At 38.5% G+C, this 15,636-nt stretch overlaps 1 protein-coding gene across 5 annotated transcripts in view; it reads right to left on the bottom strand.

Moving 5' to 3' along the window:
* PTPRR (protein tyrosine phosphatase receptor type R) overlaps positions 1-15,636 on the bottom strand; it is a 274,630-nt gene that overhangs the window by 20,265 nt on the left and 238,729 nt on the right. For all 5 annotated transcript variants that reach the window (XM_070789282.1, XM_019960806.2, XM_070789283.1 and 2 more), the window contains 3 exons: positions 7,432-7,542; positions 5,962-6,119; positions 1,125-1,238 (listed from right to left, as the gene is read on the bottom strand). In XM_070789282.1, the coding sequence (XP_070645383.1) occupies positions 1,125-1,238; positions 5,962-6,119; positions 7,432-7,542 (383 nt within the window). The remainder of the gene's footprint in view (positions 1-1,124; positions 1,239-5,961; positions 6,120-7,431; positions 7,543-15,636) is intronic.

The raw sequence follows: 15,636 nt of genomic DNA, 5'->3' as shown, positions 1-15,636 counted from the left end.
CCCAGGTTTAGTTTTGCAGCGAGCAAGAAAAGAAATTGCTTGTTTGCTCTGTTTTCAGTGCATAAACAGAGACCATCACAAAAGTTATCAAATCACCTATACCTGAAAATGACTCTTTCACCACACACCCATTAGGATGACTACTACTACAAAACAATGCACACACAAGTTGGAATCCCTGTATGCTGTTGATGGGAATGTAAATGGTGCAGCTTCTATGGAAACCAGTGTGGCATTCCTTGAAAAATTAAAAATATGACCGTATGCTCTAGCCATCTCATTTCTGAGTATATACCCTAAAGAATCTCAAGTAGCTATTTATATACCCATGTTCAAGCAGCATTATTCACAGCAGCCAAAAGGTGGCAGCAACTTAAGAGTCCATGAACAGGTAGCTGGATAAAGAAAATACCGTATATACATACAGTGGAATATTATTCAGCCTTAAAAAGGAAGGAAATTATGACACATGCTACAATATGGATGAATCTTGGAGATACCATGCTAAATGAAATAAGCCAGTAACAAACACTGTATGATTCCACTTATATGAGGCCCCTAGAGTAGTCAAATTCAAAGAGTCAGAAGGTGAATGGTGGTTACCAAGAAAATGGGTACAGAGCTTGGCAAGATGAAAAGAGTTTGGAGACTGGTTGCACAACAATATGAATATACTTAACACTCTGAATTGTGCTATTAAAAATGGTTAAGATGGTAAATTTTGTCATGTGCATTTTTCACAATTAAAAAAGGATGAGTGGAGAAAAAAGATGACTCTTGGTAGTATGGCATATGCCTCATTCTAAAGGAGCAAGATCCTAAAGTGAAGGACTCAGTGAATTCAAATGAAAATGCAAAGTCCCTGTGAAGGAACAGAGGTGGAAGTCTAAGAGCTACCACTATAAACAACCTGCATCAGAGACAAGGAGGGTTAAGCACAAGCTCTTGGTTTTGAGTTCCTGAGGGTCAGTGTTGCAAATAACACTTTCTTTGATGACTTTTTAATATAATGTACATTCTTAAGCATTTTACACAAATCTTTATAGAGTAGGCATGTGATTAAATCAGGTTGTGATGCTGCTGCTGCTCTGAAGTGTTTCTTGTTACATCCCGCCAACACTCACCTGTCCACACGCAGCTGGCAGACGATGCTCAGCGCATCCACAACTCCTTCTTCTCTCAACTGTCGACAGCCAATGGATGTAGCAATAAAACACCCCGTCCTGCCTATCCCTGCACTGAAAAGAACAGACAGTGAATTAAAAGGTGCAGGAAAAATAGCAGAGATAAAATATATTCCCTTAACATTGAAAACAACCATTAGGATCAATAATAATAATTATGATAACAGCAGCAGCTCTCGTGTACTGAGTGTACAAACCTGGCCCTCTGCTAAGTGCTGTAACAGCATTCTTCCTTTTAGATCTGAGAAGTAGGATGAATGGGATGGAGGGAGGTGGTGGGTGGAAAGAATAGTGAAAAAGGTACCAGCTGTTCTACAAAGAAGAATTAGGGCCTGAAATTCAGTAAGGTATGGGCAGTAGCAAGGAGGGGAAAGACCTACATACATCACAAAAGTGAGCATGGAGGAGTGGAGCTGAACAGTGAGAAAAGCAAAAAGTCAAAGGTGACTCGCCTGGAGGACTGGAAGAATAGCAGTGTCATGGAGATGCAGTGGGAGTTCTGGAATGAGGTCTGATTTGAGGAAGAGAGTGGGGGCTTTGGTCCTGGATATAATAATGTGGCTGGGGCTTCCCTGGTGCCTCAGAGGGTAAAGAATCTGTCTGCAATGCGGGAGGCCTGGGTTCAATCCCTAGGTCAGGAAGATCCCCTGGAGAAGAGAATGGCAACCCACACCAGTATTCTTGCCTGGCCAATTCCACAGAAGAGGCTGGTGAGCTATAGTCCACGGGGTCGCAAAGAGTTGGAAAAGACTGAGCGACAAGCACATACACATACTGATGTGAAAGATGTTAGTGAATAGCTGAAGATTCAGTTTAGTTTAGGAGAGAGGCTGTGGCTAAATGCACATATTTCCAAGTCTTTTTTTTTTTTTTTAAATCAAGGTAACAGCTGAACAGAAATATTACCTGTCATGGAAGGTTTACTCGTGAATCTCTTTAGATGGCAAGTTATCAACTTTACAAACTTTCTCTGTCTGTCTCTTTCTCTCTTTCAGCAATTTCAACCATCTTTATGTAAATTTCTCCCAAATCTACACATAAGTTCCCCAAGTTCCTCCTAAACTCTAGATTAGCATTCCACCTCCTAGCTGGCACTTCTGCTGTTGCTATTTTACACTTGCTGCAGTTCAGTGTCTCTAAATTCAATGTATCTAAAACAGAATTAATTATCTTTTTCCTCAATGGCATTACCAAGCAGCCACAAGTTTTCCAGCCTAGAAATCTTGGATCCATCTTCAACATCTCCCCCTCTCTCACTTCCCACATCCAGTCTGTTACCAATTCTTATGTTTTCCACCTCCACTGAGCTTTTGGGATCCATGCTTTTCTTTCTATAAACTGTGCTCACGTTTTTGAAATCTTACTTCATGATTAACGATGATCTCATCATGGTTTCCCAGTCTCAAGGCTCAAGGCTAATTCATGATATACACAGTTGCTAGGTTCATCTTTCTGAAACAGGAACCTGATCATATTACTCAATACTCAAAAACTGTAGGAGTTTCCCAGGTGGCTCGGTGGTAAAGAATCCACCTGCCAATGCAGGTGATGCCGGAGACACAGTTTCGATCCCTGGGTCAGGAAGATCCTCTGGAGCAGGAAATGGCAATCCACCCCAGTATTCTTGCCTGGAAAATTCCACGGACAGTGGAGTCTGGTGGGCTATAGCCCAAAGGGTCACAGTGAGTTGGACATGACTGAACATACACGAGCACCAGCAAAAACTGCAGATGGTCACAGTACAATGTCTAAGCACGCTTCCATGGTATTCACGCCTTACGTAGTATGACTGCACGAACTTTCAAGCTTTTTGTCTTTCTGCTGTTGACCTTGTACCCTTTGTGCCACTGTTTTCATTTGAATCTTTGCACAAAAAAAAAAAAAATAAAACCCTTTTCTTTTTGAAATTTCCTTTTTGAGTTAATGATATTTCTCCAGTCAGAAATGCCCACCCTACCACCTTTTAAAACCACAAACACTGGTCCTTTTTTCAAGATCCTGCTCAGCATTATTCCAACTTTTAGAGACTTTCTTCAAATCTCACAGTTTGAGTGAATAGCTCCCCTTTCAGCACTCAAATATGGGCTTCCCTGATGACTCAGTGATAAAGAACCCTCCTGGCAATGCAGGAGATGTGGGTTTGTTTCCTGGGTTGGGGACATGGCCTGGAGAAGGAAATGGCAACCCATGCCAGTGTTCTTTCCGGGGAAATCTCATTACAGAGGAGCCTGGCAGGCTACAGTCCATGGGGGTCACAAAGAGTTGGACACAACTTAGCGAGTGAACAACAACAGCAGCACTCAAATAGCACTTATTTCTCAGACTTGGCACTTGTTTCCTGTTGAATATGAGTGCAGAGGAATTTAGAAGAGGAATGCACCCCTTTTAGTGTAAGTGTCTATAGAGACTTTGTGTCAGTAAAGAGATAGTACTTGAACTGTACCTTGTGAATGGCACGCATTTAGGTTATCATCAATGTGAGAGAATGTTCCATAGGTGATACTGGTATAGGGAAAATTTTGCAGCAGAACAGAAAATAAGATGTGTGACAATGAGTAGACTAGTTTGGCTAGAAAGAGAAAGTTACATTAGAGGAATAGTGGGAAAGAAGCCTGGGAAGGTACAGTTCAGTTCAGTTCAGTCGCCCAGTTATGTCCGACTCTTTGTGACCCCCTGAATCACAGCACACCAGGCCTCCCTGTCCATCACCATCTCCCGGGTTCACTCAAACTCACCTCCATTGAGTCAGTGATGCCATCCAGCCATCTCATCCTCTGTCGTCCCCTTTTCCTCCTGCCCCAATCCCTCCCAGCATCAGAGTCTTTTCCAATGAGTCAACTCTTCGCATGAGGTGGCCAAAGTACTGGAGTTTCAGCTTTAGCATCATTCCTTCCAAAGAATACCCAGGGCTGATCTCTTTTAGAATGGACTGTTGGATCTCCTTGCAATCCAAGGGACTCTCAGGAGTCTTCTCCAACACCACAGTTCAAAAGCATCAATTCTTCAGCACTCAGCTTTCTTCACAGTCCAACTCTCACATCCATACATGACCACAGGAAAAACCATAGCCTTGACTAGACGGACCTTTGTTGGCAAAGTAATGTCTCTGCTTTTCAGTATGCTATCTAGGTTGGTACAGTGGGGTCTATAAAGGATTATGGAAAGCTAAGAACTTTGGACTTCATCCTCTAAAAGAATGGTACTCTTTTTTTTTTTTTTTTTTTTTGAGAATATGTTAAAAACAATGAGTTTTCACTCCCCACAAAATTCACTTAACTTAATGTACTCAAATCTGTTCAAGTCATTTCAAGTTCACTGGCCCCTGTAGCTAATCCACAAATCCAAGATTAAGAAATTTTGCTCTGGGCAACGGGAAGCCTGTGTGAAGCTTTGAGCAGAGACTCTGTGTGATGAAAGAGGGTTTTAGGCACATCATCCATGAGGAGTGCACAGAATAGACTGTAGTGGGGGTGGAGCATGGGGAAGTGGGGTGTGTATGTGCAATTAGCTGAATTCTAAAATACATGGATGAGGTCATAAGGGCCTGAACTTGGGTGGTTGGGCAGGAAGTGATGATTATGGGAGAAGCTTTGAAGGGAAAGCCAATCTGGTGACTGATTAGATACTGAGGCTGGAATTGAGAAAAGGGCCAAAGATAACTGTCAACATTTGATGTTGAGTGGCTGGAAAAAAGACGGTCTCATTCTTAGAAATAGCAATCAGAAGGGGAGCTGGTTTTAGAGGGGAAATGGTTAGTTCATTTTAGATATCCTGACTGTTTTATGATTTTGGGTGGGGGACAGTTCCAGCTCTAAAGTAAGTAACGTTTAGGATAAGGCCTAAAGTTAGAAACTAGATAATGACATGTTGGGCAAATAGACATACAGTAAATTTTACTCTTAATTAAACCACAAAGGTTCAAAAGAAGGCTAAAATGACAATTTAAAGTAATATACTTTGTTTACTAAAAATATCACCAAAGTCTATCTTATAAGACATAAGGGGATCAATAAAGTAATACAAATTTTTTTGAGAAAGTATGGAGAATAAATGACCAGTTATATAAATAACTTTAAAATTTGTACTTTGCTTTGGGCACACTAGCAGGAAAACAGAGGGAAGAGGTACAAGTTAAAGGATAAGATCTTTAAACTGGACACGAGTCAAGGGAACCACTGATCATTGGTGCCTCTTGTCAGCCCAGCCTCCAGGACCCCATGTTCTGGTAACAGCACTTTGTTTTCCTCTTGGTGAATTACCACTTGCCATTTAACGTTTCACAAATTTATTTCCATCTGTTTTTCATGAGGGAACTTTTAGAACAGTTGACTGGTTTTCACCAAATTCGACATAATAATAATAAATGTTATCAAGATACAACCCTAGAAAAGTTCAGGGGCATCTCAAAACAAGAAAAAAGCTGTTGATAATAAAAAAAAATCATATGTCCTTCCTAGCACACATGAGCCTAATGAGACTAAATGAATCCACCTACATTTCAAGGTCGAGGACTGAATGAATAAGTCTCCTGTTCCCTGAGTGATTCATAAGTGAAATTTTCTCCACTGTACCACGGCTAAAAATATGCTAATCATGGCACTTCATTTCTGACAAGTATCACTGTGGTCAAGAATCAAGGGGGAGGCTAATTAGTTTCAGTATCTATTCAATTTGCCAGCAAAGTCAGAACCAGGAAGTCAAACCCAACTGCCACCTGCTGTATGACTTTACAAAGAATAGACCGTTGCTGAGGCAGCAAGGACGGCTCATCCCTTACCTGCAGTGAACCACCACAGGCCCTCGGCCCGCGGAGGCAAGTCTGTCTTCTTCCACATCCAGCATGAGCTGCAGAAGGGGCTGGGCACTGTCTGGAGTCTTGTGGTCGGGCCATGAGGTGTACCAGTAATGTTTCACACGTTGGGTGTGACTTCCTTGCTGAAAATAGAAATAGCCACCAAGCGCTTCATTTACTTGTGGAACTAAAAGGCATCCAAACCACAATACTAAACGCTTTCTATCACTGCCATCTTGCTTGCTCCTCACTTCTAGGTGGCCATAAAATCTAGGAGACTTTTGAAGAATATTCTTTCAACCTGAGAAAAATTTACTGTAAATATGCTGATGTCAAAATCTGACAGTCTTGCTTCAATTAAATGAGAAATATATACATGATATATATTTAATATAGAAAACATATATATGCTAGATATGTTTGTAATTTATGATCACGAACATAATGGTAGATGAATAAATGGCCAAGAATTGGGATATAGTGTGTTTCCTGTTCTTTGAATGCTCCAGACAGATTATTATAAACATATTGACCAGTATAAGACTGCTTAATTTTATACCCACTCTAATGATTCTACACTCACCCTAAATACCAGTTTTCAACAGTAGTGAGGAATCCTTGTAGTAAAGGAGTGGCAAGGGAGGGTCCATGCACATCATCTTAAAACCAGGTTGGGGCCTGGCCTAGACTAGGCACTAGAGAATACATGTTGAAGAACAGGTTTCTCTAAGTGCCTTCCTATCATGAATTTCCCATTAAAACCCATCAGTGCAGCTCTGTCTCAACTTTCTTCTTCTTTGTGATGATTCTGTCCCAGCAGTGGGGTTCTAGATAGGACTGGAATCTTTGGGATGCTTGCTCTCTAGAAGTAAAAACAATAGCAACAATACCATGGCAACATCCCTCAGCATTTGCTGTCCAAAATTTAAATAAGATAAATTTTCTATGACATAATCTGGTCTGGGAAAGTCCCTATAAATGACTGTAACTCCAAGTTTTGGAAGATCTCAACAACACTTCAGGCTTTTCTTGCCTCCCACAACCACCCACAAGTGCAGATTTTCCCTTTCACAGTTTCCAGGCCTTACTTAAATCTGCTGAGACAAAGTGACATTAAAAAAAGAAATCATGGTAACATCTCCAGCACAAGCCTTTAGTCCTTTAGTTAAAGGTGTTCAAAAGGTTAAATCAGAGGTGTTATATATATGCAAATTAGAAGACCATAGCACCCTACTTAGTGGATTTCTTTAATGTCTACTTAAATTAATTATTCCACAGAGTGATAGTAGCTGACAACAAAATACATAAGGGAGTAATTAGAATTTCTTCTTGATCTTGACGTTATTTAACTTGTTTAAATTGAATCTGCAGTTCTTAGGACAAAAAAGTTCAAAATAAAAATGCAATCCTCTAACACCTTCCACTTTGTAGACAGCTACAGCTCCATATTCTTACCTTTAAGACAAGGTTTCGAACAGTATAGTTATCGCATTCATTTACACTGATAACCAGAACCTCAACTTTTCCATATATTCCTCTCTTTTCTGGCCAATAAAGCACACATTTCTGGAGGAGGGGAAAGAAGAACACGGCAAATATTAACGGTTTTCATTGGCCTGGAAGCATTTGTCATTCAAGCATCTCAAAAGTTTCTATTTAGTTAAATAAAATAAATCAAGTATCAATTTTAAACATTCTGTAAATGAGCTAAAACCACCGAACTATACATTTTAAATGGATAAACTTTATAGTATATATATATATGCATGTGGCACTCAGTTGTGTTCAACTCTATGCAGCCCAACTCTTTGTAACCCACCAGGCTCCTCTGCCCATGGGATTTTCCAGGCAAGAATACTGAAGTGGGTTGCCATTTCCTCCTCTAGGGGATATTCCCGACCCAGGGATAGAACCCACGTTTCTTCTGTCTCCTTCATTGGCAGGAAGGTTTGTTTGTTTGTTTACCACTAGTGCCACCTGGGAAGCCCATAGTATGTATAGTATAAATTATACCTCAATCAAGTTTTTTTTTTTTTTTTTTTAACCAGCACTATTGCTGTTAATCCCATACAAAAAAATAATTAAGGCAAAATTTCTCAAATCCCCACAGAGAAATTAAGGGCTAATTCAGAACTGAATTAAGAATTAGGAGATCCAAATATTAGAGTTTATCATGAGATGAACAAGGTGAAAATAAAATGTTCTCCCCTATGATTGAGGCAAGTCACATTTCCTTGGGGCTTCCCTGGTGGCTCAGATGATCAAGAATCTGCCTGCGGTGCAGAAGACAAGGGTTCAATCCCTGGATCGAGAAGATCCCCTGGAGAAGGGAATGGCTACCCACTCCAGTATTCTTACCTGGAGAATTCCATGGACAGAGGAGCCTGGTTGGCTACAGTCCATGGGGTCGCAACGAGTGGGACACAGCTGAGTGACTAACACTTTCACTTTTTCACACATTTCCTGCTCCATCAAACTAAAGTCTCTAGTAAGAGTATCTGTAATGTGTTAGATGCCACAGAATGCAGTCTCCCCTGTATGTAAAGTAGACATAATGGCCATTAATATATCTGTGGTATTGTATTTGCCAGGACCAGTTGCCTTTTCACCTACAGGATCCATTGAAATAAATGTGTAGCAAAATTATTTTTAAAATTTTTATGAAGGATCCTCTTTGAAGGGTTTAATAGAAGTAATAACAATTATATTGCAAGCAAGAAAACATAATATGATGGATAAGGTGCAAGCTTTGGAGTCAAAGAGCCTGGGACCAAATTTTGGTGCTACCATTTATCTGTGAGTCCATAAACAGGGAACAAAAACTCTCTCTGGCCTCAGCTTCCTCAAGATTTAATACATGGAAAGCACTTAGGACAAAGCCAGGCCTACAGTAAGCATTCAAAACTTGATATTATTATTGTTATTATATTTTACAATACTGGATTATGGGATGGGTTTTTGATCTAAAGTGATTAGATCATTACTTAAATATGCATTAGATCATGCATCAAATATATTATTTTTATGATATCATCACATTATTTAAAAAACTACAAAATGAGTTTCAAACATACATATAAATGCATATTATTTATTCTTTTGCCTTTTAAACAACCACAAAAGAACTACTACTTTTTTACCACATATTTTAATGTCTAAGAATAAAAGTGTGAAAGTTAATGCTTTATCTTCAGTGCCCAGGGAAGTAATTTAATTTTAGAAATATTGTTTAACTAGAATTCATCATTTTCTTTCAAACACACATGCATATTGATAAAGAAATTCTTTCACTTATTGCCTTCGGTTAGGGACCTTTCAGTCCTCAGGACGCTTGTTTTTTTATGTCTATGTCAAAGTTAAGTTATATTTTCTTAACTATATTTAATAAAATAGTTAAGTTCTTGTAGATTTAAAAGAGCAACAGCAAAAAAATTACAGAATTACAGAACTAAAGGAAAAGACATGTAACATATCAGAAACACACCTCTGGGGCTCTATCATGCTAAGCACCAAATGCTCTATGTGACAGAGCCACAAGGAAGTCACTTCATCTAGTGGAATCACTGTTTTTCATCCACTACAATAAAAACACATTTGCCTACTCTACATTCTGGTCCTTTTCCAAACAAAGTAAATCATTTTCACCTCTATTTCCATGCTATCCCACCCCCAAGACTATCAAGCAATCAGGCTATCAGGCTTAGTCTGGCTAATATAACATTAACATTTAAAAAAAGAGAAACCTTCAGCACAGGGAATTATACTCAAAATCTTGTAATACCTTCTAATGGAAAAGAATCTAAAAAAGAATCATACATATATCTGTATAACTGAATCACCTTATTGTATACCTGAAACCAACACAGCACTGTAAATCAACTATATTTTAATAAATTAAAAAAAAAATAGCAATCTTTAAAAAATAAACCAATTTCTTTCCCTCCTCATTTACGAATTGCCAAATGTCTGAAATTTCCCCAATTTGTTAAAGATAATCATACTAACCAAATTGCCTGGTTGCTTTCAATGGAGCATCAATTATTTCGCTGCAAGACCCGAACTATTGTGTGACTTAAAACCCATGCCTCCTGGATGAATCCAAGAAGAGCGACAAAGAATCTTGCAAAAGGTATTGAACAAAGAAAGAGGCATTCAGTGGCCCAGCAGTCAGGCATATGTGCCCCATTGTCCAGGATCTGGCCTGAGTAGCAGGCCCCTCAATAAGAAGGTGGCTCTTGAAACTGGTAAGAAAAACTGCCAGGCAGGAGCTCTCAGCTTGTACCCTGACTCTTAACAATACAATCCAGGCTTGTGCACCTACTTGATAAATGGAAGCACTGCTTGCTTCTCTCCTGAGCTTGCCGGGGCCCTCTCGAATGTTTTTCTTGACTCTTTACCAAAAATGCAATTGGCAGCCGGCTCCCAGTAGACAATGTAATGTGACTTGTTCGTTCAAACAACCCTTAATTAGCATCCCATCTCCTTTCTGAGATACAATAGCTTATTTTTACACACTGAATACATTTTTCCCCTCTTTAAGGAGGATGTAGAAAAAGAGACCAGATAAGTGTGGGTGCTTTTGAATATGAGGTGAGCGAGAGCTGCAAATGTGGTTGTTTCTAAGGGCATCAGTTCACATTTGAATTATTTTTGTGAGTAGCTTTTTACGGTTTCTTCATTGTGGTGTTAACAATGATATGAAAAAGAAAAATGCAAGGAAGGAAAGTGCTCTCTTAAAGATAATATTGTGAAATCACACTAATTGTGTGTAATTCGAAATAGCACGCTATGTAGCAGAATATAACCCCAAATCATCACTATTCTGTTAGCTGGGCCAGTTCTTTCAGTAAAATTGTCTATTAATTCCAAGAATTCATAATTTGGAGGACAAAGAGGTTTCCAGAAGGTTATGTGTCTCTTGTACAAACAAGTAATTAGTGAACCTTGACTGTAAAGATCCTGGACATCAACCAATTTTTCATCATCAGCGGTTTACAGCAAAAGTAGAATGCAGTGCAAAGCAACGCAAACCCATATTTTTGTAATCTATTTTTTTTTCCTTTGATCATCCCTCTCACTCTCACCACACTAGGGTTATTTGTGTATAAAGAAGAAGCAAGTCTAGCTAGTATATTAGCTGCCTGAAAAGAAAATCTATTTTTAAGTTACTTTTTTTTAAAATTCTATGCATTTAAAATCAAAGAAATTTTTGCTTTATGAGCTAAAGATGTATCATCACAAAAGAAATGGCTCTAAATAAACAAAGAGATACTTAGTTGCAGTTGGGTTATATTTGCGTAAAAGAGAATGGATCAGATTGTCTAAAATTATTATGGTTTTAGTTACTCTAATTCTTAGTATTCCACCTAATATTACTAACATAGATGCAGGAATTTAATATTAAAAGCATCTTTACCAAAATATATCATTGAATCCCTTCCATGATCATTTGTGTTAAGTAGAAAAGAGAGTAGATATTGTTATTGTTATAATTTTTTAAATAATTTTACAGCTGAGAATACTGAAGCTCAGGTGTTTTGGTAGGGGTCTCTGAGAACATTCTCTTGGAGCCAAGCCCCTTTGAGCAAATATCACTTTATAAATCCAAGCTTTGGTGTTTGGATTTCTGCTCCAATAACCAACTCTTTTCATTACCATTAACCAATACTCTCCCTTCCCTCTGTGAAATACACTGATACTCAATGGAACACTGAATGCCCTCCATCCACTCTCTTACTAAGTCCAGTACTTCTGTCACTGTCTGCTGAGCTGTATGTTTCTAAGTGGTATTTGTATCCAAACCTCTTAAGGACAGCTGCATTCATTTAATGAAACTTTACATAAATTCATGAAACATGAGGGTAAGAAGAAAAAAAGAACTTTTCCATGAAATAATTGTGTGAGTTAATTAGGTTTTCATGGGGGGTGGGGGAAGTGGATCAGTAAAGAAAACTGCATGCAAATCAGGTACAGGTGAGACTTAGAAAAGGGCAAAGTTTGGAAATACAGACAGAATTCTGCATTCATATGGTTTTATAAACTTTTCTATGTTCTCTCATTTTAAAGAAACTGAAATGGGACATTTTAATGATATATAAAGGGCAGGAATTACACAAACTACATGACCTGGAACCAATATTAAAAATAATAAAAGACTGTCCCATAATAAAATAATGAACAAATCTGAATAGGAACAACTGTACCTGTTTTAAGACAAAATAAAAGAGCTTTTTGCTGTGTTTGAGTCTCCACTCTGACGTTTTTGGATTATATGTGTCAAATAAGAGGGCTTCTAACTATAGTTAGAAATAAACCAAGTTACAGCAATTGAATGGAGAACAGCTGAATTACAAATTAGGGTGCCGAATTATACCTCGAATGTAAGCATGTTTGAAAGAACAGGTGAGTAATATTTCTTAGGGACTGTCAGCCTCAGAATTCCTGGCCACTCTTAATTGCTTGTGCAGCATAACTGTCCAGCCCCCGGTCATTCAGGAAATAAGCTGAGGCTGCTGGGCAGTGCTGGGCAGTGCTGGGTCAGGCTGCTTCTCTAGAAACCAAATATCTAATTCTGATCGTCCAGAACAGCTGAATACCGGTCAATGGGTCTCCACTGTCCTTCAACATGACCCTCCCTGACCTTGTTGACAGACACTCTGACTATGGGACTTTGCTCATTTATTTTCATGCTTGGTACAGAGTGAATCCTCTTGTCCACCCCACACTTCACAGACTGACCTCTAACTTGAGCATGACTCCCCCATCACAGTTTCAATCCACACTTTCAAATTGTCCACTACTTTGAATGAACAGACCTTACACTTTTTAAGTCAAAATGCTTTATCCGTCCCCTCTTTCCTTCTTAGAAAGGTTAGAGATTTTAAACCAGGACTGTAAGCAATCCCAGGTACTGCTCTCTGGCCACAATCACTGCTTGGATTAGAACTTTCTCCCTTCCCACCTTAACTAGGAAGAAGACTTGAGGAGGGTATGTAGAGAGGTGAGAAGGAGGAGTTGGGAGTCAGATCGCTGGCTTTTTAGCCTGGGCAGGTTGCTTAACTGCCCTGGACCTCAGTGTGTTCTTTCACTGAGTTTTACAAATAAGCTTATTGTAAAGATTAATTTCTAAGCACACTGTTAGTGTTCAATAAACATTAGTTACTTGGAAGATCAAACAGCCCAGTTTCTACACTTTCTAGGTATATTTGATGAACTTTCTAGATTATCTAACTCTAATTTTTTTAGCTAATTTTAAATAGTTGAGAAGATGTATTTTTATTTTATGGATTTAGAATATAACATAGTATAATTAAATTTAATTACTAGTGTTTTATCAGGAAAATTTATTTTCTCTTTAAATGTACAGCTTAAAAAGATCTACTTTATTTTTAACTATAATTTACTTACAAATCAATCATTTCCACCTGAATACCCATCAGATTTCATAATGAAACTGAAGGTAAACATGGGATATACTTGATTAATATTTATATTGTAAAGAAGCACTTGTTTTGGATGTATTTAATTAAATAAAGTCATCTATAGTAGCTGTGATTTGACTTAAGTCATTACTTGCATAAATTCATAAGATTCTTATAGGCTGCCATATATAAATTTTAAAATGCTCTCCTGATCTTGGTGTAAACTGTCTTCCATCTCTCTTACTCTACCATATGTTTTCTCCACTCCTCATAAGACCTAACACTGTACCTATATCTAATATTTAAAATTTTTGTTTCTTGTTTACCGTGTCTACTCTTTTAGATTGTAGCTCCATGAAAGGAGGGATCTTTGACTATTTTGTCAATAAAGATATAATCCAAGTGCCTACACTGGTGCTTGATGGTTGATAGTGGATAAATATCTGTTGAATGAATACACACACACCACTGGATGTTTTATAAAGAAGAACTAAGTACTGAAAGTCATCAAGGTTAGCTGGAGAATTCTAGATGCTAAAGGTAATGGTAATAGTGTAGTGTCTGTCCATGGAATTCTCCAAGCAAAAATATTGGAGTGCTTAGTCACTTTAGTCCTGTCCGACTCCTTGCGACCCTATGGAACTTAGCCCGCCAGGCTCCTCTGTCCATGGGATTCTCCAGGCAAGAACACTGCAGTGGGTTTGCCATTCCCTTCTCCAAGGGATCTTCCCAATCCAGGGATCAAACCTGGGTCTCCTCATTGCAGGCCTATTCTTTACCACCTGAGCTACAGGGAAGCTCAAAGATGATGACACTGTTAGATGTATTTCTAACATTGGGAATATATTTTTTCAAAAGTTCTTATCACTTAGGTCATTTCACATCTAAAATTATAAATTAATAATGAAAGATGTGGATAAAAAGATTGGAAATGACTTTATCTATTAATAAGGAAATGATTACATACATTTTAGCAACCATACAGTGAAATTCTAGCAGTCATTTAAAAATCATGTTTTTGATGAGTTATTAATGATACGGAGAACACTCATAATGTTAAAAGCAGAATATACAAAGACTACAGAACCCTCTTTCATTCTCTATAGTCTTCAGCAAAATGTACCATTCCAGGCCCATCTCCCTTCGCTCCCTACTATGCTCAGGCCACATCAAAGTGCTCAGCATGCTCTGTGGTGTCGTGTCTGCCTCTGTGTTGTTGCTTCGCCAGGTTTATGTTCCTCGTGCACCTACTTCCTCTGCAGGTCCCTGCTGAAAAACTGTAAGGCACATAAGAGCTATTTGGACAAAGAAATGTAATTAAAATAAATCTTATCCATAATTTTATCAGCTAGAGAAAGGAAGAAAATGAAATTGGGGAATACTTAAAATACAATTTCTTTATTTTGCTTTTTGAGGTTAAACCGCTTGCAAAGTGCTGAATAGGTCAATGGGCAAAATGCGTTTTTTAAGTATTTAAGTCACATAGGTGAACTCAGATGAAAGATGTAAATTTTAAGATAGAATATGGCAGTATTAAGTACTCGAGAGAAGTATTTCATTAGGCCAGATCACCAAGTAATGCTCTCACTTCGTGAACGATAGTTCGGTGTCTTATTCCTTCTTGAAGCCAACAACGGGTACTTTGTCTTTTAATGTCTTGCATCTTTATTTATGAGCTTCCCACGTGGCTCAGATGGTAAAGTATCTGCCCGCAATGTAGGAGACCTGGATTTGATCCCTGGCTTGGGAAGATCCTCTGGAGAAGGGCATGGCAACCCACTCCAGTATTCCTGCCTGGAGAATCCCATGGACAGAAGAGCCTGGTGAGCTACAGTCATGGGATCACAATGAGTCAGACACGACTGAGCAACTACCACTTTACTTTACTTTACATCCTTCTTTAGCCCATTTATTATGTTGGGGCATAATGAGTATGTGAGCTTTGGAATCAAATAAACCTGGACTAAAATTGGGACTCCATCACTTACTAACTTTGAGACTATAGGCAAATGATTTAACCTCTGACCTTCATTTCTCATCCATAACATAGGTATAGTAAATCTTGCTTTGTAGAGATAGAGTGAAAATGAACTGAATTAACATATGAACTGTGCGTACTATATACATTCAACAAATGGCAGTCTGTGGAAAATAGTTTCCACTGTACACATAATATGACCGACATTCATAGCCACTTCTTTCTTAGCAGAAAGTCTGAGCTAGTCTGAGGACTTTGGAA

This window comes from Bos indicus, chromosome 5 (genome assembly GCF_029378745.1).
Source record: "Bos indicus isolate NIAB-ARS_2022 breed Sahiwal x Tharparkar chromosome 5, NIAB-ARS_B.indTharparkar_mat_pri_1.0, whole genome shotgun sequence".
In the NCBI taxonomy this organism is placed as follows: domain Eukaryota; kingdom Metazoa; phylum Chordata; class Mammalia; order Artiodactyla; family Bovidae; genus Bos; species Bos indicus.
This window is presented reverse-complemented; position numbering and strand designations above follow the sequence as displayed.